Raw genomic sequence first — 23,000 nt, forward strand, 5'->3', positions numbered from 1 at the left:
TACCTACCGCTCTTCTCCGGTATCTCAGGAGGAGTAACCAGTATGGCTGAAAGAAGAAAATTTATTATAAACACAGCATACAAGCCCCAAAATAGAGCACCTAGATTTTTTCTCCCTCTGTGGGAAAGACCAGATGGAGGGAGAAAAACCAATATGCCAAGTTGAGATGGGTTGTCTCAATCCTGTGAGGTGAAAGGAAAGGATATGTATAAACAGAAAATATGTAAAACAGGGAACATTTAATGTTTTTTCTTTGTCATGTATAAACAAAATACTTACATGAATTGAGTCAATAAGTGTCAAGTGTTTGGCTTTATGACTGCACTCCAACTGATTAATTTGTAACTCACCAAATGCAGTCTAGATGAACTCAGTGTCATTTCTGAGACTCTACAAAGGCACAGTAAAGACAAAGCAGTCCATATATAAAACTACTATATAGAAACAAGAATCGTGTTGTAAGAAATATTCACATGGCTTCATACAGAAAGAATAAATTTAAAGATGCAGTCTTAGAGAATGAGATACAATGTCTGGATAAGGTTGAAGTCCTAGCTGTTTGTTATCTTTCAACTTTTGTATTATAATTCTGGCAAATTCCTCTCCTTGGCTATCCGAGGTATCAAGAAGTTGTCGGACTTTTGATGTCCTTGTAGGTTTGGTGCTTATAAGTTCATAGTCTTCTTTCATGAGTAAAAATCTTGATAGAAGAGCATCCAGTGACTGATTCAAACATGCTTCAGTCATCTGATCAATAATTTCTTCTCTTTTACTTTGGATCCATTGATGAGCTACATTCTGTTGTACCGTTTCCAAAACAAAATCTGAGACTGGAGAGGATTAAAAAAAAAAATTAGTATTGTAATTGTCTGTCAATAAATAGTGCCATAGAACAAAGAACAAGCTGAGAAAGAGCTGTTTAAAACTTGGTTTTGGTCAGAAATACACTAGACTACTAAACATACTTTTAACATTTCACTATTTTATTCCACATTTAAAATGTACCAATTTGTCAGATTTGGCTGTTAAAGTATTTATTTTATCTGAATCACGGAATAATTTAGGTTGGAAGGAACCCTCAAGGAGGTCATCTGGTCTAATGGCCTGCTCAGAGCTGGGCCAACTTCAGGGATAACTCAGGTTGCTCAGGGCCTTGTCCAGCTGAATTTTGAACATCTCCAAGTGATGCAAGTGTGAGCAGCCTGCTCCAGTGTTCAACCCGACCTAGTACTAAAAAGAGAGAGGTGGTAACTTCACTTTCCAGTGGGATTCTTATTGAAGTTTACTGAAAACATCCCTGTAGTTTCCTGTGTATTTTCCTCAAGCTGAGGATTCGCACAGTGAAAAGGTGCTGATTGTAATATTTCTAGAAGAGGGATGATACAGCAGATCTTTATAAAGTTGCATGTTATTGTGTGGCCCATAAAAAAAAGTATCTCTGAATAATTCATCATGCATTAAAGTTTCTTTTTGTTATCATTTTTTTGGAAGCACACTTTTAACAGTTACTTGGTGCTTAGCAATATCATGCAGTGGACTCTCAGCTAACACAGAAAATCATTAAAGGTGAGATGCTGACACAGTTGCTGCTTCTCTTTGCCCCGCCATTACTAGGAGGAAGATTGACAAGCCTAAAAAGTGAGGAGAAGTGACAGGCAACAAGATGAGTTAAGCTCAGGCTAACTTTTATTCCTGTTATGCTGGATTGGTTCATCTTGAGGGCGCTCACAAGGCATGTGCGGGACAACCAGGGGATCAGGCCCAGCCAGCATGGGTTCATGACAGGCAGGTCCTGCTTGACCAACCTGATCTCCTTCTATGACCAGGTGACCCGCCTAGTGGATGAGGGAAAGGCTGTGGATGTGGTCTACCTGGACTTCAGTAAGGCCTTTGACACCGTCTCCCACAGCATTCTCCTAGAGAAGCTGGCGGCTCACGGCTTAGACAGGTGTACTCTGCGCTGGGTAAAAAACTGACTGGACGGCCGGGCCCAAAGAGTTGTGGTGAATGGAGTTCAATCCAGTTGGCGGCCGGTCATGAGCGGTGTTCCCCAGGGCTCAGTATGGGGGCCGGTCTTGTTCAATATCTTTATCGATGATCTGGATGAGGGGATCGAGTGCACCCTCAGTAAGTTTGCAGACGACACTAAGCTGGGCGGGAGTGTTGATCTGCTTGAAGGTAGGAAGGCTCTGCAGAGGGACCTGGACAGGCTGGATCGATGGGCTGAGGCCAACTGTATGAGATTCAACAAGGCCAAGTGCCGGGTCCTGCACTTCGGCCACAACAACCCCATGCAGCGCTACAGGCTTGGGGAAGAGTGGCTGGAAAGCTGCCTGGAGGAAAAGGACCTGGGGGTGTTGGTCAACAGCCGGCTGAACATGAGCCAGCAGTGTGCCCAGGCGGCCAAGAAGGCCAATGGTATCCTGGCCTGTATCAGAACTAGTGTGGCCAGCAGGAGTAGGGAAGTGATCGTGCCCCTGTACTCGGCACTGGTGAGGCCGCACCTTGAATACTGTGTTCCGTTTTGGGCCCCTCACTACAAAAAGGACGTCGAGGTGCTGGAGCGTGTCCAGAGAAGGGCAACGAGGCTGGTGAAGGGTCTGGAGAAGAAGTCTTCTGAGGAGCGGCTGAGGGAACTGGGGTTGTTTAGCCTGGAGAAAAGGAGGCTGAGGGGAGACCTCATCGCTCTCTACAACTACCTGAAAGGAGGTTGTAGCGAGGTGGGTGTTGGTCTCTTCTCCCAAGTAACTAGCGATAGGACGAGAGGAAATGGCCTCAAGTTGTGGCAGGGGAGGTTTAGATTGGACGTGAGGAAAAATTTCTTTACTGAAAGAGTGGTTAAACATTGGACCAGGCTGCCCAGGGAAGTGGTTGAGTCCCCATCCCTGGAGGTATTTAAAAGACATGTAGATGAGGCACTTAGGGACATGGTTTAGTGGGCATGGTGGTGTTGGGTCGATGGTTAGACTCGATGATCTTAGAGGTCTTTTCCAACCTTAATGAGTGTATGATTGCAGCACTGCTACAGCAGTAGGAGAAAGGAGAAATAATATGAGCAAAGGGAATGGCATAAAGATGACCCAAGGCAGCAGGAATTAAGTTTGCTTAAAAGGAGAGAAAAAAGCTAGGAGCTACGGCTACCTGTACTAGGTCGCATTTTACATTGGTTTTACTTACTTTGTAATATAAGGCTACAGGGACAGAATTACCTGCATTTTTAATTTGTAGAATGCTTTGTTTTCTTTTTACAGGTGAACAACAGTTCCAGTTTCCATTTCATAGACACATATATTTGATATTAGGACACTTATTGTGGGTCTTGGAATTAAATCAGTGTTTGCTGTACCTGAAGGAATTGGTGATGACCGCAGCATACATGATGCAGAATTTGAGGCATCTGAAATACTCTTGTCAGATGAGGGAAAATAACTGTATGGATCCACAAGAAGTTTGGCACTCTGAGTTACAGAGATATTTTCATCCGTGCTCTGACTGCTGAGAGAGTGTAGACCGCCAGAATTTCCATCTTAAAAAAAAAAAAAAGGAGGGGGAAAAAAGCTGTATTACTTCTATGTTCAAATAAAATACAGCCATCAGAGACTATTTAGAGCAATTCCATAAAACAAGTCATAAACAACCTAAATTCACTTCAAATACAACACATTATTCCTTACACTCAGGTTCTGAGTACATTTATGTCCCTTATCTTTTACCAGGGCTTGACCATGGGTTTGGGGGTCTTGTTTTATTTTAAAAGAACATTGAGAGAATAGATCTAGTAGATGTGAACTTTAAAAAAGCTCTGTTTGACAGAAAATTTTTGTAGGGGCTGGAAGAACAAAATAACTCCTTCAAGTGTTTGGAGAGGTAGCTAGGAGTCAGCATGAAAGGTGACTAATTTATTCTGATGAAGTCTGGCAGCATAACAAAGGTGGAAAGATTGAAAGAAAGATTCAGGTGGAGGGAAAGAACATGAAGACCAACAGTGACATTTGGTGGGAAGCCAATGGAAGCTTTTGGTAGTCCATCAAAACAGCATATGACTTCAAGAAAGCTTCATGTAAACATTTGCAAAGAAAGGAAAAAAGAGGGTTTCTGTCAGGTGGAAAGCTTAACAGTTTCTATTTTTAGGATTTTTTTATGGCAGAAAAAGATGATGGATATTGTTGTGGTTTAACCTCAGTAGGAAACCAGCAGTAGGAATGACTCAAAGAAGAGACAACAAATAGCTGATGAGAAACCAACTGCAGGGCATATGCCTAATTCTGTGTACAGTTTTCATTACAGACTTTTGCAGTGTCACTTGATAAAGAGCTTCAGAGATGTTAACTAAGAACCAGAGATGCAGATGTAAGAATTCAGATGAACTTCTAAAGACACAATAAGAACAGGTAGCCCCCTGGACAACTCAGTATTTAGATACCCATCCAGTGGGGGTATTTGGGTGTATTCCTAGATCAGAGTGTTGACCTGTGGAAGAATATGGCTCTAAGTACAAGGAGCAGGAATAGGAAAATGTGAAAGAAATGACACTCTCATTATTTAAAAAATGGTGGACTAGAACTCATAGTAACTAGCATTTCATTTCATTAAAGAGAGAGAAAGTAAGCTGGGCAGAGCTATGTCGTGTGAAACAGTAGATGTTACCTACTGCATGAATGAGAAAGGATTAGGAGACAACCAGTATGAGTGAAAGATCATTTTAGAAAAGGATTTTAAACACCTCTGCTGGGATATATTATTATAGATCTCTAGGCACACATCGGTCTTTAATAACATTAGACAAAACTACTGGGATTGTACTAGTATGAGAGAATGACCTTGACCAGTAACCACAGCATAAAAAATAGAAACATGCTAATAAAATTTGCAGATGTCATTCAGAAAGAACAGCTTGACCCAGGTTACTCAGTAAGAACCTAGTTGACCTAGAAGACTGGAGTAATAGAAGTGGAAATTCAGCAACAAAAATATGAGATCTAGACTTTCTGCTTCAAGCTGGGGCTAATGATTTGGAATTGAGCTGAGGAAAAAAAAAAAAACTTAGGTAGACTATTCTCTAATGAAGAATCTTGTGAGAAAGAAAAAATAAAATTCTAAGGTATATTAAGCAAAGATTTTTTTTTTTCAGATGGAAAACATTTGTCACATCTCTTTCATAATACTAAGTACAAATGTCTGGTAGCCTTAGTTCAATGACTTAAGTTAGAACATGCACAAGGAGGACTGGTAGGATACTGGGAGAATGAAGAAGCTTATTTTACAAATGGACTTAAAAAGAACGTATCCTGTTTGTCTAGCAAAACAAAGTGTATTAAAGGATTACTCTCTCTATCGGAAATAAAATGGGAAAAGAGGGAAAACAGTCATTTAAGCTTAAAGCAATGCCCAAGAATAAGTGTGTGTATAAGCTGGCTAGGGAAGAAAAATTAAACAGGCTGAAAGTTAGAAGACAGTTCCTAACTCTGAAGGAGCAAGTTTCTGAAAAAGTCTTCTAATTGTATTGGTGGAAAAAACAACTCCACTACAATCTATAGTCATTAACTTCTGCCTTGGTGCCATGCCAAACTCATCTCTTGCCAACAGCTACCCGGGAACAGATTTTCACCTGAAACAATTGCATCTAATTTTGGCAAAGAAAGAAGAATGTCAGTCTTGCTTTCCATTATAAAACTACCTGATGGAGATATTGGCAAAGTAATAACAAACACTTCTGCTGTAGTATGGTTCACAGGCTTTACTGTATCTATACATACATGCAACAAAATCTAAGCAGTGACTCTGTAAAGGACCATCAACTGATCAATCAGATTAATAGTACCACCACAATCTCATCAATGACCTCCGCAGGCAGATATGACAATTTTTAACAGGAACCAGCAGCAAGAAGGGCTGACATTTATCATTATCTGATCTGATTACACTTATAGTCCATGCTCATATTCAATCTAATATTCCATTTTCTAAAATTCATCACAACATTTCTATTAAGCGTGGTAACCACAAGTTATTCTTCATCTTTAAGACTTTTATGCTATGTGTATAGATAAATGCTTGGGTTGAGGTACAGCCAAATTACGCTACATTTGTTTTTTGCCATTTTCCCCAGTAACTCAAATTCCTTAAGCCTCCCGTAATTTATTTTCCCTGGAATTCCTGCTGTATTTATATCTTTCTAGTACATTGAGTACAAGCCCAGAATTGTGCATGTGTTCAAACAGGAGCTGGAAAAGAAACTGCCTGTGCCCTCCTACCTCTACCAGAATATCTCTGATTTCGCAGCACCTCAGCACATGTTTTAATGTCCTACTTTATAGCAGTGTAGTCAATTGTCTTGTCTGCTTTCACACCACTGGTCCCTGCAAAGCCAAAGGATGCTCCATTCTTTGAAAATATATGTTTGCATTCTTTCAAGAGAAGAAACTCAAGTGCAGCTTTAATTTCACAATGTGTTGCTATTCCACCTGGGTCCCATCGCATTTTTCTGGCTTCTGATGTCAGCAAAACCTCAAAATTGAGTTTTGTCTGGGAATTTTGCCAACTTTTATTCAGAAAAGGTGACGGCTACAAAAGGTGTGTGCAGATACTTTTGCAAGGCAATCTATTTATTAAACCCGTTTTATTTATTGAATCAAAAAAGATCGAGAGGTTGGGCTTCATTAGAAACTTTCAGTTTACTCAGCTTTAGGAGTGCCTCAAAATGTTTAGGCTTTTTATCTTTAGAAATAGTTCACAAATGATTAACTAAACTGCCAAGAGTCTGAAGGGACAAGTAAATACTATCTCTGCACTCACAACCCTGAACAGGAAAACTGAAGCTGTGAGCTGTGGGGATTTCTCAAGTGACAGGAACAGAAAATCAGAGCTAAAATACTCTAGTTTTTTACCCACAGCACTAAGTTTACAAAACACATCTCTTTTCTGACATAAATGGAGATCCAACTATCTACTATGCAAATGCAGTGTTACAGTGGGAGTGTAAAGCTGTGATGGCAACTTAAATTTATATGAAGTCATTAGTGTCTCTACCTGATGAGAGGATATTACACTTGGGAACAGACTTGAGTCTTGATATATCTGGAGAGATGCTCCGAAGAGGAAGTGCATCACATTGTATGGAGCCAGAATATGTTTCCTGAAATGATTCCAGATGTATAATGAAAATGCACATTAAATAAACACAAAGTTGCAATGATTTACAGAGTACTTTCCCATCATTTTCTTTTCCCTACTATCTAAATGCTCAATAGACAGCACAATAAAAATACAGTAAAACAGAAGTAATCTATGTAATGCTAATACTTATGTTTTTCCAAAGCTGACAGCAATTTTGTATAGAAGTTTAATTATTAGTAAGAATCAAAAGAAGCAGCATTAAAAATCAAAATGTAAAAGCAAATCTATATGACCCTATATAAGCAAGCTCCGCAGAGGTGTAAGGTAGCAGAAGACAGTCTCTTATAAGTTGCAGACATTGTGTGCTGCATTCCTCCTTGAGGGACAGGCTTTCCCACACTTAGAGGATATACCGAACATGCCCTTCTTATTTCTGCTTACCTACCCTTTACTATTTTCACCTATATGGCTATGCATTTGTTACACCCCAGCTCAACTAATGCATTTTACACCTTTCCTGACCGCATAGGAAAGTAAACTGCAGAACAATTCCCCCTTACTAAGTTAACCCCCTTTAAAGCTCTCAGGATCTTTAATGATGCCGTCATACCAAATGCAATACGTAAAATATTTACCTCTTGGGGATTCAGAGGTATATTTAGAGATATCTGCTCCACATCTGCTTTCTTTCCACTCTTGTAAATACATCGTGATTCATACAGTGACTGGAAGAGACATATTTACCTGTATTACATTTCTGCTATAAGACAAGATGACAGCTCTGTACAAATACATGCTTCAGCCAGATAAAAGATTAGATAAATGACAAAGGAGATTACACTTCTTTTAGCAAACAAAAGTTACCAACTTATTTGACCAACTCACGACTGTAACAAAAGCCACTTACCTTTGATCTCTTTAACAGAATTACTGCTTCCAGCATAGCTATTTCATCAAATGTTCGCAGGACTGGCTCAAGGTCTATTAAGCATTCTAAACAAAGAAAGAGTACTTTGCTGAAGGATTTAAGGTGGAAATGAAGTTTTCATTTTGCTAAAGCTACTTTCTTACATCTACAAAAGTAATTTGTCTATTGATACATATCAAACTACTTACGCTGCTAAACAGAAGTTTCTTGCTTTCACCTGTTACAAAAACACAACAGTTTCACATCACCAGAACAAACCCTGTCCTGATCTGGCCACCTCAGCACTCTGTATCAAGAGATCCAGGACTGTGCCTGACCGCAAGTCTTGCATTCCTGGAACGGATAGATCGGTGGGTTTGCTGTATTTCAAGATAGACGCAACAAGCCTGGTTTGCTAAATGGGACCAAACAGCACAAGACCTCAGAGTGGGTCGCTGTCTTCCCACTCCAGCAGAGGTGTTAAAGATTTATATGAGAAAAATAAACAAACGACCCCCCACCACAGCAAAATCCAAAAGGGATGCTGTGCAGCAGGGCCAGAGAAGATGGTGATAGTCAAGGCACTGACCTATCGCATCAAGTGAATCCAAATGATAGTGTCCTCATGCTCACCAAAGGCAGCAAGTCAGAGAAGGTAAAATCATCTGCTCACATAGGGAGACACTCGACAATCCAATAAGCAAGTGACAACCTGTGCTATGCTCCCTTGCTTTCCAATGCTGAAAGGTTTACAAAACTAAGTATTTCAAATTTTGACATGACTGTATAATAAAAATGTCTCTTTGACACTGTGCTCAAGTACAACAAAACCTCAGGAAAGGATGATGTCATATCACAATTCTACTGCATTTCTATAGACTCCACCCATTTGGCAAAACCCATTTACCGTACTAGCAATTTGTCACACTGCATCCTTATGAACATATTTTTATTTTTTACTATAATTTTACCACAGTTCTCCCATATTAACTTTTTTCCACTAGCATCTTCAAGACATACATTCAATACTGGGATTCTTATTTTGTCGCATCAGCTAAAACAGAATTTTATAGGTTTGGCACTCCATTTTCCACACTGACATACTAGCACTGTTAATTTTTGTTGATTAGAATTAAATTGTAGGTACATATTCCAAGTACATGCAGAAACATGGTGATAAGTAGTCTTTATCCCTTCTTTATAAGGGGAACAGACAGGTTAACCAACCTTTTCTATTTAAAGTTTATTTAACAAAAAGGGGGTTTGAGTGTTTTGGGTTCCCCCCGCAGCGTGCTATGGTAATTGCAAAATTTCCCAGTCAGTGAGCTTTACTTCCCTTAATTTTGCAACAGTTTTGCAACTTCCTCTTTCTTTTTATGATAGTAAAGTAGGGGAAAAAGCAATGCATGTTTTCTTCAAAGACCATCTTACTACAGACACAGCACTAATAACAGAACCCAAGTTAGCTCACACTTTAGTACATATCCCAGGTAATTATCCCTTCAGTGTGACCATAGACTTTGATTGCTATTTTGTTTTGGTTAACTGACATAGGAAAACAAGAATACATAAGGAAATATCATGATGTGTCTATTCTTTTTGATTTTAAAAAAATATTATAAATAGATATATTTCCTTGCTTGGAAAAAAAAAAATCCACAGTTTACAATCATACAAACCAGACTCATGCCAAAATAACCAGACATTTCAAAATGTTCTTAATGCAAAAATAAGAATGCCTCAGAAAAGGTCATGTAATTCATTTCGGACTGTAAACTGAACATGAAGATGCTGTATGCCTTTGGATGTGTTCCCATTTTTTCCTCTGCCAAGCTCATACAAAAAAATGAAGTTACGAACATTTCTTTCTAAGCTATCTGAACAGCAACTTTCTAACACTTTCCAGCTCAAAGAAAGTATCCCTATAAAGGTTTTCAAAATAATAAACAAACTTCTGTTCACCCAAGCTACCAATGAAACATTAAGATTGCGGACCCCTCTACTCGTAACATTAAAAAAAGAAAAAAACCCAAACCAAACAAACCCTAAAAACAAAACCTACCAGAACCAACTAAAAAAACCTAGTATTTCAGGTTTGAGTCATTGCATCCTCAACCTAACTAGTGAGAAACTTAAAATATAGAATTGTTTAAGCCAGAGCTCTTTCTACTGTTCTACATTTGAATACTTTCAGTAACTCTCTTATTCTACATTTTTGCCTTTCCAAGGTGATTCCCTACAGCTTTCCCTACAGAATTAGGATCATGTTTTCTAAAGTTGTAGGGAGGAAGTTTTTAGAGCACATGCAAATTAAACAAGCACAGTGAGGCAGCTGCAGGAACCACTGTTAGTGTCACTGCACTGACATATGTGACCACAGCAACACTTGCAAGAGCAAATTTCAGAGTTGAAAACAGGTAATCAATTTCTGCCAATTTTGATGGAATTACCTTTACACAATGGCCAAACAAGAGCCGAAAGTAACCACAAAATTAAGCATGTTAAGAAGAAATTGTTATGGGGGATAAATTTGGACTCAACACACACCAAGTACGTCAGTTAAGTGCAACAAACACAGGTTTGCAAAAATAAAAACAAAACTTTTCCAGTTCACACTATGCCACTCTAATCTCTACAAACTCACACTTCACTCTTATTCTTTAAAGTCTGTAATCCACTGTAAAAAAGGCTGAAAGTATCTATATTATCAGGACAAAAAGCTGAACAAAGGAAAGATGGAAAAAGAAAGTTAAGCGCGTGGCTTCAACCAGTTCCTGCTCAATCTGGGAGGTGGAACAGTCAAAGCTGAAGTCTCAGTGAAAAAGATTTATACTGAGATGCAAACACAAGGTGAAGTCACTATAGCTTATCTGATGTGCAATGATTTGTTGGTGTGTTTGCCAGCTTGCTCATAAATCCCACAGTACTCATTATATACTTCACTTCCCCCCCCTTCTTAAAAAAAAGTTCCCTTCAACAATAAACCCCAAATGCAAGGAGTTAAACAAAACACGCTGCTTTTTTACAGGTAAATTAGAGATGGCAAATGCAAAAGACTCCAACTAACAACTTGGTTTTATGGCACACATGTAGTTCCATTCATAAAAGTTTGTTTTCTTCCTGGCATGGTGGAAGCAGACAAGCACCTCATACGCAACAAGACTGACCACATGTATCTCTTAACATCTTTACCATTTCCCTTTTGCGCCTATAATCTTGCTCTGTAAGTACCACGTTCAACAGAAATCTGGCAATTTAAAAATCTTTTCTCATTATGCAAGGTAAACTCACTTAAGAACGATGGTCTTTCATCTGGGTTTTGTGCCCATCCACTTCCTATCAATCTTATGATGAGCACTCGATGAGGAATGTCCATTGATAAACTTTCTTCACTTAAGTCTAGTCGCTGTCCTTGTGACACACTATACATTATCTGCAAGGGGTTTATAACTTCTGTCAAAATAGACATCGTGCATTCATTAGAAATATATGCAATATAAATGGTCTACTATAGGAGGAATAATTTAGTTTGCAGACACAGTATTTATAGTTCACCAAAATAAGGTTATGTTTCTTTTTTGACAAAAAAATGTATTTTTAATTTATCAAACATCACTGTAATTTTTAAAAAAACAATACAGAAGAAGAGTCTAATTTGAAAAGTAACTCAAAGTGTTCTTCAACAAGCTTACAAGTTGAATCATTAAAAAGTAACCCCTAAAATGAAGTCCCCAGGTAGCCAGGTCTCAGGTTTAGCCTTTACGTAAGGCTGGAAAAATAAAGGAAGACATGGTCTTACCTTCAAATGGCTGTTTCCTTGACATCACTTCCCACATAATAATTGCATAACTGTTTAAAGTACAAAAAGTATAGAAGATGTTATTTTAGATTACCAACACTTAATAACACAATTAGCTCAGCTTCACATTTTATTAAAAACATTTCACTAAAATGATCCTGCATGCGCACACGGGACTGACTATAGCTAACGACCTGAATATATGAAAACTAGCAGGAATTTTAACAAGTGACTTCAACTACAACTAGCTAATAATATTAAGTACAGAAAAGGTACATGGCATATAAACGCTTGTTCCAAATCTGTATTAGCTCTGCTCTACTAATACGTTGCGAATTATGTACATATAGTTTAAATCTCAGTACGCAAATTAAAGTGAGCCCCAGAGTCCTAACTGCTCTATCCTAACTGCAATACTGTGGCATCTCCCCAGTCCGGATCGATAGTCTCCGACATTCCCACGGGAAGCAGGGTACTAGCAGGGAGGATGGCGTTCACCCGCACCTCTATCCCAACACGAAGTCAGTCAGGTGAGATATGGACTTGCATCTGAGAGGTACACTCCAGCTTCCCCCACAGACATATATACTTTCAACATATGTAGTCTTCGCTATAGGGAGAGATGTCACTTTTACATACAAGATTCACATCACAAAAGAGACTCTCAGGAAGACCACCCTGAACTATAGCCAGCGGACTGAACACACACCTGCATACTCAAACCAGTGAAATTTTTTTCCATTCACATCAACATGAATGGGAAGTGGCTCAGTGAATACAAATCTGCTCCATCTTTAGTCACTCTCGTCAATCATCACGAGATATTAAAAAAGGTAACTTTAAACAAGTTTGTAATTTAAATTGGATTAGATTATTTTATTTAAATGAAGCATTGACTTCATTTATAAAAAAATAATCAATGCATTTAAAGCAAATAAAAGAAAATAAAATAATGTAAACCCCCCAAATCTGGTTTTCCTATTTAAGAATAGGAATTTGGTATGAGGAATAAATCTAGTAGTTCTAAAGCTAAAATGAGAGAGCAAAAATATTTCACTGCTTAAGAAACTAATTTCCAATGTCAAACATATCCTTGTAAACTTACCTCTACTCCTTTATTTTTTCAGTAAATCAATTTAAAAATGGATTGAAAAGTTTTTAAAATGTTACTTCAAAAAAATTGAAATCCAATTTCCACTGAAGCAATAAAAATGAAACTATGCAAAGAATTATTTTTTTTGCTACAGAAGAATTACACTTATCAGAATAAATGGTTGGTCAACTACTCAAGTAACTGTACACAAAGACAGTATTTTCCTATATCACTAAGAAGTACCAAATTTTGCATACAGGTTACATTTAACTGCCTCTAAGCATTATATCATCTAACAGCTACCAATTAGGAAGAATCAAAAAAATTAAGTAAGAATGAAGTAACTGATGCTTAAAATCAATCATATAAATTGAGCTTTCCTAACTACTTATTCCATTCACATTTTAACATTCATCAGTGATAAAATTGATTCAAGTAACTTTTAATAAAAGCAGTCCTCCCTGTTAGAAAGCCTGCTGTTGATGCGTTCCTGAGAAATTCATGCAGGCTGATTTTTTTGGCATGGCAAATTTTTCCTTTTGCAAAAGTTAATGTTGCTTCACTGTTGTTTAAACGATTTGTTTCTTTAAGAAAGATCCTTCCTCACAAATTATCTCAACAACATTCAGCTGTATCTGCTGTGGTCAATTAATCAGACATCCAGCCTTTCATTCAGTTTGGAATCTCTCTACAATTAAAGACTATTTTCTCAATTCTACAACACTGCAGCATACCACTTCCTGCTGATTCCCCTTCACACTATTTGTGTTTTCCTTTCTTATTTCTGCTTCATAGCATCTCCTTCTGATTCTGAGCACAGATCTTCCCATGTGACCTTTCTGGCGGTCATCTCCTTCACCCTCTCTCTACCTTCATGTCTTCATGCCTTGAACTGCCATCCCTCTTTATGATGTTGTCTCAGTTTCTTTTCTCTTTCCTCAAATAATCTCTTTGCTTCCTAATTTATCAGTTTTCTAAGCTCTTCTACTCTATCTCTACTATCTTTTCTCTCTTATTCTCTCCCATTGGGTTGTTATTCCTCTGCACACATTGGTTTTCTTCTTTCTAACAAACATTAGTCTTCCTCATCTCTACTCACTCACTAAGCCACCAGCCACACTTTCAAATCCTCTAAAATCAGAAGGCAGAGGGGATAATGTCAACCTACTACTTCTTTCCCCATAATATAACATTATTCCTTTTCAATGTCTTCCTAGTCCAGATTTTGTCATCAAAGGGTGAGGAAAGCAGGTATGTTACCATCTCTATTCTTTGGACAGGAATGTCAACGAACTTTGTGTGCCCCTTAAGGGTAAGGGATAATTAAGAGAAATAGTGGTCTCCCTGGAAGTCAGTAAGACCCTCTGAGATTGATTCATCTCTCACCAAAATACAACCCTGCCAAAGATAGCTGAAGGTAAAGGTGGTAGAGTGCAACAGAGAGATGGACTTTGTCACAGTGGTATACCTCTTCATGCCTCCTCAATCTCCATTTACACATGACAATTCCCTCCACAACTGTTCAAGTAATCGTTGAGCTCTCCAAGCCTTTTCGGATTAGCTAATTGTAACTCTAATATCCTAAGAGCAATTGCCATTTTGATATATGGGTTGCCACCACTCTACTACTTCCTATTCTATTACTTCTACTACTCAGAACTGACTGACGCAAATCTACCTGAACTTTCATAAAGTAAGTCATTCCTTAAGGAGATCTCTCTAAATACTTCCTCCAACCCCACTAGCCTGTTTTGTCCTAACCCCTTTCCAAAAATATGTTTTCTTCTTTCCCCCAAGTACATTCTGCAAATTATGTTAATTGACGTGCACAAATTACAAGGGTATGTGCATTGAGATAATGGTGTGAACAGTTTTTCCCCTCCCTACATTGTCTCTATGTGTACACTTATTTATAGAAACCTGTCTCCTCTGTCTGTTTCTGTAGTTCTAGCTTAATTTCTGGAGCATTACACTTGTGACAGTGTTTCCTAAAGAAATAGGTGATCAAATCCAGCTACCACTCAATTCTATTTTCCTCGATTCATTTTGCTTATACACTTATGACACTTCTGAAAATAATAAAATTGCTGAAAATATGTTAAAGTAAGTTCAGTAAATCAAATTTGAATTCAGATTGCAAAGCCCATTTGAGAACAACATGAGTTACCTGTAGATATCGTGTTTTACACTTGCACGGGTTTTCTGACTTGGATTGTAATCTTCAGGTGGCATGTAAATAATCGTCCCTCCTTCTGGCAAAGAGGTTTCACTTCGTGATTGCGACATGGATATGACACGCCATTTTGACATGCCAAAATCTGCAATCTGGAAAGGACAAATCAGTTGTTCTGAGAAGAAAAACTGGATTTATCTGCTGACCCTTGTTAGAAATTCCTGAAATACGCCCGAAAGAACAGGTCACTAAAAGTCCTTAACCTGATACACAAAAAGTACATGGTTGTCCTAGCAACAGGAAACACCAGCTCCAGTTCAGAAAGCATTCCCAGGTCATGACTCATGCTATCCCTATAGCACTGCCCTATCCTGTTGTTCTTTTAAGGAAGGACTCATATACTCTCTGGTTGGAAAATCTGCTATGGGAGTCTGTCCTGTATGAAGAAAATCACTTTATTTGGTTAAAAAAAGCAAACAAAACCCCATTGAGTACTTCTAGCTCCCTGGTTGTGAAGAAAGCACAAATTTAGTATAAATTATAACAGCTCCATGTAACTTAGCTTGCAGATATCCCAAGACCGTTGGTCTCACAGAATAATTTTAGGGCACTCCACCTCACCCTCAAAACTATGAAATATTAATCTTGAATTAATAAATCTGATTTTCTGAAATTCTGTGCTGCAAAAAGTTGCTGAATATTTTGTTTACTCTGCACTCTGGGGCCTTGTCCCTTCCTATAGAGTTTACAGTACATCTACATAAAGAATTAATTGACTTCAGTTTACATTCCCAGACATCCATGAGCCGGGAAGCAAGATGTCAGACTAGGTTACGGGTAGGGAGACCACCAGCCAGCAGAGTAAGTTTGCTGGCTGAGCTGCTGAGTGCCTGGCATACAAGGGAGAAAGATAAACAGCCAGCTATGAGCTCTGCACTTGTCCAGCATTTGCATAAGAGGAAAAACATTTTGAAGAAAGATGCCTGTGCGAGCACTGTGGCAACTAAGATAACAGAAATAAGCTTTCTGGAGAGTGTACAGTCAAAATCCACAGTGAAAAATAATCTTTTCTTCTCTACAACTCACTCTCATCAAGCCTTCCTTACTGTAACTGGTCGCGTTATCTTGCTCATTCAGTAGATCTGGGACAGTCAGAAGCACTCTATGAATGGTGTTACTTTTATACATATGCAATACTACTTCTATTTGGCATGCATGATAACCTTCCTTGCATTTCCTGACAGCTGTCCTAATTTAGAGAATCTTGCTTCACCTCCAAAAACCACTTAAAAACCCTAAGGACTGTCTTCCAAAGACCCCTTGCAGGAGGCAGGGCAGGTATGCAAGAGTTAACCTCTTCCCCTCAATTGCTCCAGGAAAGCAACTGTTTAGATGTGGTCAGGCAGAGCACCAGACCACACCAATGCTGTTAGGGATTAAAAAAAGAGTGGATAAAAAAATTACTTGGACCAGTTCCCCAATCAGGTTTATCAGGAAGCTTGAGATGGCAATACCAGCACAACTGAGTGGGAGGAGGTATGACCTGCTGAGGGTGTGAGCGGAGACAAAGCTGCGTAAGGCGCCTTGCTGCCAAGAAAAATGTCTTTGCAATGGAGAAAGAAGAAATCAGCACTGGATCTTTGATCTTTGCTCAGCGGACTCACAAAAAGATTCACCTCATGGTAATAACTGAAGCATTTGCCATTCAAGTATAAATTAAGTGCAAAATATCTCTTATTTCTCATTTACTTGAATAGTATATTCTATCAATTTTAAAACCAGAGGATCTTTTAAAAAAAACAACACCCAACTCTTGCAATTATGGAAGCACCTAACCATTTTGTTAGAAGTACTTTTAGTCTCTTTTTCACATCATGGCAATGATATTTTAAAAGGCAGAATTAAAGTTTCAAACTACTATTACTTCTCTATGTATGTTTGCTTGCTCTAATGAGCTTCACAGAAGCCATCTTCCAACATGTTCAGATTTCGCAGTTATGTTTTACATGTTCTCATACTGTACTAACAGAACATACATGTCCATACTGCATGATAAACATCAAATGGGGTATTAACATTTGAATTTGATCTACTGTCCTCCAGAACTAACTTGTCTGAGCATCCCAGACAGGAACACTTTCTGTTTTCTCCTCAGAAAGAGCCAGACACAGCTACCCTTGGAAGGTTGCCATATAAGAGTGTCACTGCTTTTGAGTATCAGCTACTGCTATAGCACTAACAGCCTGAATTCTGTCTTTCTGGTCTTTTCAGATGGATCAAATCCACACTTGAGCAAAGCAGAGTTTTCAAAAGAAGCTGATAAATTCTGTCTGCAAGGACAGAAGAAAACATCTGGTATACAATTACGTCCCCTCTGTATGGCCACATCCTCACTCTTCCTCCTCTACAATAATTAAAACACTTTCACTCATTATGGATGCTGAAGAACATAAGAAGTAAATAACTCTACCTTGACATGAAACTCATTATCCAGCAAAATATTCTGAGTTTTCAAGTCATGGTGCAGCAATGGAGGATTCAAGTTGTGCAGATAGTTTACTCCCAATGCAATTTCATAAAGAATGCGGAATCTCAGGCACCAGGGAATGTCAGGATATACATCTTTCTGCCAAGATAAAACCACAAAACCAGAATATAATCCTCTGTTCCGATCTAACAGCACAACACAAAGACTTAACTTTCATAATAAGAAGAAAGTGACTTGGACAAGCAGTAATCTTTTAAAACACACATTACATGAACTCCTTAAAAAATTGTAACTGAGCATTAAGACTGGTTAGCTGTTAAAACAAATATACAAATGTTAATCATGCAGTGTTATATACTGGTATACATGATGCAGGACATTTACTATATTACTCATTCATACGAAAATATGATTTACAGATGAACTCCTGTATGAAACTTGCAACCCACAGATTGTAAGTGCTACACAAAGGAAGGCAAGAATCGTATCTTCAACTGACATTGGGGAAAAAAAAAAAGCTGTGGTGAAACTAAGCACAAAATACTACTTTTATAAATATTAACGCACCAAGAAAAAGGCAGTAAAACTCAACTGAAATCTTAAAAGTTACATTGACACAAATGCCTTTATGAAAAACACACAGCTGAGCTCTCTAAGGCATGAGATATGTACTGATTAAAGGTACAGACAAGACTGCAGTGCTGTTGAGACACAAACTGCAGTAGCTTTACAGTAGCACCACTTGATGCTCAGACCAAGCTAATGGCAGAAGCTGAGAGTTCAGCACAGGAGAACTTACTCCTGAGAGTAAGATCTGGTAGAAATATCCATATCTGTTTAGATTAGCAATATTTGACTTCTATAAACTACAGTCAAAATCTTCAATTTTTTTAATAAAGATTCAGATTGAGGAAAAAACCCTCATATTTGTGTAGTATTTACATTGGCAATAATTCTGACACCCAGGCTGAAGTAAGCATAAGTATTTCAGCTTCTAATTAGAGAATAACAGAGATTTTTAAAGTGCTTGTATGTAATAATTCAACATGAAGCCAGTTATAGGTCACAACATTAAAGGAAAAAGTGTAATAAAACTAAAGTCTGCTGAGGTCTGTTGTCTTTATGGGGTACAGAAGTCTATCTGAGCACCAAAAACTACTAGTGATGATGACTGTCCTTTAATTTGAAATATTATTAATAATACACTTTACTATACTACTTCCCTTAAGTATGGAAATCACAATCTATTTGAAACAACCAGGGATTGTATTTAAAGACTGCAAGTACACTTACCCCATGTAAAAGCTGGTTTAATGACCCATTTGTCATGTATTCTGTTACTAACCCCAGAAATTCAGGCTCGTTGCAAATTCCCAAAATTGGCAGAATGTAACTAAACCTGGCTTTGTGTAATATCTCTGCTTCTTTTAGAAGATGGTTTCTATCACTTAAAGAAAAGAAAACAAACAAACAAACAAGGTTACCATACCAATACTAGGAAACTCAAAGCAAATGTTGGGTTTGCTATAGTCTCTTAAAAAATTGTGTACCTATGTGCAGTACCACCACCTTTCACCATTTGTTTCCTACTATACTGTTTTGATAACAAGATACTGTAAGACAAATGTGAGTCTGCAAATGCAAATACAAGATAGCTTCCCCAGTTTTGTTGTACCACACAAATCTCTCTATTTCCATCACGTTTCATCCATGTTTCCAATAAATAAGGATACAGCCAGAACTCTTCACCGACCTGTGTAGCCATAATGGTAACAACCAACTACATTTGCCCTATTTTACTGCCCACCTTCAAACCCTGAGTTTTCATGGAGGCCAAATATTAATCTCCTACAGAGTGGAGATTTTAATATTCGCAAATCTCCAACCGTTTAAATTTAGTGGTCACTGACGTGCACTAAAATAATATGGGTTAAAGGAATGGACCTTAAGTTTCTGAAGGAAAAGGAATGGCCAACTATGTTTTGTTTTCACATAAATTATTCCTTCAAATTGGGCCCCTGCTTTGAATCATCCTCCGGAAAAAACATTCCCTGGTTGCACAGGAAGCAAGAAGGGACCAGCCTCATGATGTTCAGACACTTGAATTTGGCTGTGTGAATGCTCTCTGTTACATCAAACCTTCTCATAAATGTGAATTTGATGCATCTTTACAAATTCAGACCTTGCAGCATGTGGATTTGAGAAGCTCAAGTTTTATTTAAGAATGAGTATGCTTCTATCCCTAAAAACGATAAATTTTTGGTATGCCTTATATCTCAAATGTTCTTGAAAAAAATAGGTTTGTTGGCAGTGAGGATACTTGGACCATGAAGGATAATTCTAAGAAAAAAAGATTTAGATTTTGTACCAGCAGAGTCTGGTACAGGTACAAGTACGTGACTGGGATATCCAAATACAGGACTTTTACAGCACATCTAAGACTGATCCTTTGGATGTGAGCCAGTCTGATTCAGAAGCAATACAGCTGTGCTGGGGCATGGCTATGTACAAGCCAGGGCTATGCCCATCACAATTTGCTCAGCACAGCGCCGTGTTAATGTGGCTATATAGCTCCTGGATGAGAGCCGGCTTGTGTCCATCAAGCTCAGGGCACACACTGCAGAGCTCACGTCAGTCTGGACCCATTGATGTAGATCTAGCCCTCACAAAGAAAAGGCCATCAGAGTATATGGGGAAAAGAGGAAGCCTGGAAAACTAAAGCCTGCTGCTTTTACGACAGGAAAACTTTGAATTTAGATGGATGTGAAATTAAGGGCAATTGTTGGTCCTTATCTATGCGATGGAAAAAGGCTTCTATTACAGGAAACTCTAAGAATTGATCTAAGTAAAAAGGCAACTTTCAAGAAAAGCATAGGACAAAAGACACAACTCCCTCCCTTCCTCCTTCTCTCCAGAAAAGACTAGGTTTGAGAAAGCTAGGGGTTTTCCCAGACTGTGAGGCACATCTGCATGGGATTCAGCTGTAGCTGGGAAACGAGTTGCAACATATCGCGGTCTATTCCTGTGTCTGTAAGTCACTTCACCTTTGTCTGCTCCATACCAGAAGGGCATTGAGTAATGCCTAAATTAGTACAAGCCCACAATAGCTTCCAAACTGGCTTTGCTGTTTGGCTGATCACACACCAAGTTCTGGGATACACAGCGCAGGCTCCCTGTTTGGGGAATTAACTGCACCGTGAACTCTTCCCTTTTCTTGACAGCATTTACAGAACGGCATTTTGTGTTGCCTACTATACAACTGACAAATCACTTGCTGCAGGGACTCGGGTATAACAGATTTCTTACAGGTTTCGGTCTTCTGACAGCATTTCCAAGCTTTGCATGATATATGTTAGGTGGCTGAATTATTTTAATTACCTCAGTTGCCCTTTTCATCATAATTTCATGGGTTAGATGGCACACTAATCTAAATTCTTGCAAGGCTAAAAATAATATTTGTTGTTTTCTTCCAACTGAGCTCAGAGGGTAAACATTGTATTTCTGATTAGCAGGGATTTAAGCAGACATTTAAATTAAAGAAAAAAGCCCCAACAATAAACTTATCAGAGAACACAATATTCCTGCTTAAGAACATAACTGAGATTCCATTTCATTCTGGCAAGATTTCAGAGATAAAGCCTGTGTATACACACCTGGGGAATAAGAGGTGAGATAGCTTAAAACAACTTACAGCATACTGGGTCACAAAAGTAGAAGCCTTGTTATTTTGAGTGAAGCTATTCTGCCTAAATGCCTAAAATCAGATCAAAGAAACCTGAGGCAATAAAGACACCTAGGTAAGACACAAGAGGCAGGTTTACAGTCAGGCAAGCTTCAGACAGCCTAAGAAGAGGCAAATTTGCATTGGTATGATAAAAAATTAGCACTCTAGAGAGTGAATGAGGCAGAGATGGATGAAAAATTATTACCTACTGCACCCTTACATAGAGTGACAGCTCCTGCAATAAACATGCTGTCACTTGGGCCCCAGGAAAACAGGGAACATAAATGCTACAAGTTGAAGAGCTAATGGAAAACATCAGTTGTACGTGGGGGCCTACGAGCCTATTATTTTAAATTAGCTTCTCTCAGTACTGTGAGATCTGGGGGGGGCAGGAAAAATCAATTGTGCATTGTCTCGGAGAAGCTTCTTCTAGGAGCTAGAAGAAATCTCTAGTGGATACAGTAATATATTCCTTATATTCTCTCTGTCTCTTTCTGTAGACAACAAATCTATAATAATCACTGTATTTTAATAACCCACTGATACTTCAGCAGAACGGCTGGCAACCAACAGACCCAGAAAGAAGCTGAACTGTGCAAATCCCACCTTGAGGAGGAACCAAGGTGTACATTGCAGAAGAAAAAACCTTCAAAAGAGGCAACCTGCTTAGTGTTGCATGTGCTGAGAGTGAAACCACCCATTTTCAATGACTGAAAGAGAGGAAGCTCCGGGGCTGGTACGTGCTTTCTCATGGCTCAAGATGAACCAGTCTTCATGGGATCTCCTTTGCCCTTGGGTTTAAAGCTGCGCTGCCCAACAAGACACCCACTCTGATCCACCAACCTGAGAAACCCACGCCAGCACCTTCGCCATGGCAGCTCGACCCACGCCCGGCAGAGCCCGGGCTCCACCACCCGTGGCCGCTTTACCCACCGACGGGACGCACTCACGGAGTGTCCCGGGCAAAGAGGTAGCGTGAGACCCCCTTCCTGGTTTAGGGTGAAGGCGGGTTCAGTTCAGTCCTTCCCCACGGAGGGCAGCCCGGGGCGGGGGTGGGGGTGATGGGGGCGGCGCGGCCGCGCCGCCCCCATCACCCCCACCCCCGCCCCGGGCTGCCCCCCTTCGCGATGCCCCTTTCCGGCGGTCCCCCTCCTCACCCCCGTTACCTGTCTAGCAGCGGCCCCTGCAGGCATTTGAGGGCCACCGGGACCCTCCAGTCAGCGTGGCGGGCGGCGGACACGGTACCGTAAGCGCCGCGGCTGATAAAACGCAAGTCCGGGAGTTTGTTGGAGGGGATGGAGGGAAGGGCGTAGCTGATGGCGCCCGCCCGGCCTTCGCCATCCCCGCCGCTCATCCTCGCACGACCGCCGCCGGGGACGGGTCCGCGCTGCCGGGGGCGGCCGCGCCGTCTCTCCGCCGGGCGCAGCGGAGCCCAGAGCGCCGCTCGTCTCGCCCTCCTTCCCCGCCTCTTCCCCCCACCTCCCGGGCCCGCCTCTTCTCCAGTCCGCCGGCAGCCCGCTCCTCCTTCAGCCCCACGGAGGAGCGACTTCCCTTCCCCGCGGGAAACGGCCTCCCGCGGGTCGCCGGGTCGGGGAAGGCGGAGCCGCCGCCATGAGTCTTGCGGGGAGGAGGAAGCCGGCAGCGAGCCGGGGGAGCGCGGTGCCGGTCCCAGCGGTCCCCCGGGAGAGCTCTGCCGCGGC

At 39.9% G+C, this 23,000-nt stretch overlaps 1 protein-coding gene across 2 annotated transcripts; it reads right to left on the reverse strand.

Annotated features, from left to right (window-relative positions):
- Positions 1-220: 220 nt before the first annotated feature.
- RIPK2 (receptor interacting serine/threonine kinase 2) lies at positions 221-22,732 on the reverse strand. Of its 2 annotated transcripts, XM_076329453.1 has the most exons (11): positions 22,467-22,732; positions 18,870-19,023; positions 17,559-17,714; positions 15,083-15,240; positions 11,823-11,872; positions 11,315-11,476; positions 8,024-8,109; positions 7,752-7,841; positions 7,030-7,135; positions 3,347-3,526; positions 221-830 (listed from the first exon to the last, which is right to left on the reverse strand). In XM_076329453.1, the coding sequence occupies exons 1-11, from the start codon at positions 22,652-22,654 to the stop codon at positions 499-501; spliced, it is 1,662 nt and encodes a 553-aa protein (XP_076185568.1). In that variant the 5' UTR covers positions 22,655-22,732; the 3' UTR covers positions 221-498. The 2 variants fall into 2 exon arrangements, with proteins under 2 accessions (XP_076185568.1, XP_076185569.1); XM_076329454.1 differs by lacking the exon at positions 18,870-19,023 and having other exon boundaries at positions 22,467-22,572.
- Positions 22,733-23,000: the final 268 nt, after the last annotated feature.

This window comes from Aptenodytes patagonicus, chromosome 2 (assembly GCF_965638725.1).
Source record: "Aptenodytes patagonicus chromosome 2, bAptPat1.pri.cur, whole genome shotgun sequence".
In the NCBI taxonomy this organism is placed as follows: domain Eukaryota; kingdom Metazoa; phylum Chordata; class Aves; order Sphenisciformes; family Spheniscidae; genus Aptenodytes; species Aptenodytes patagonicus.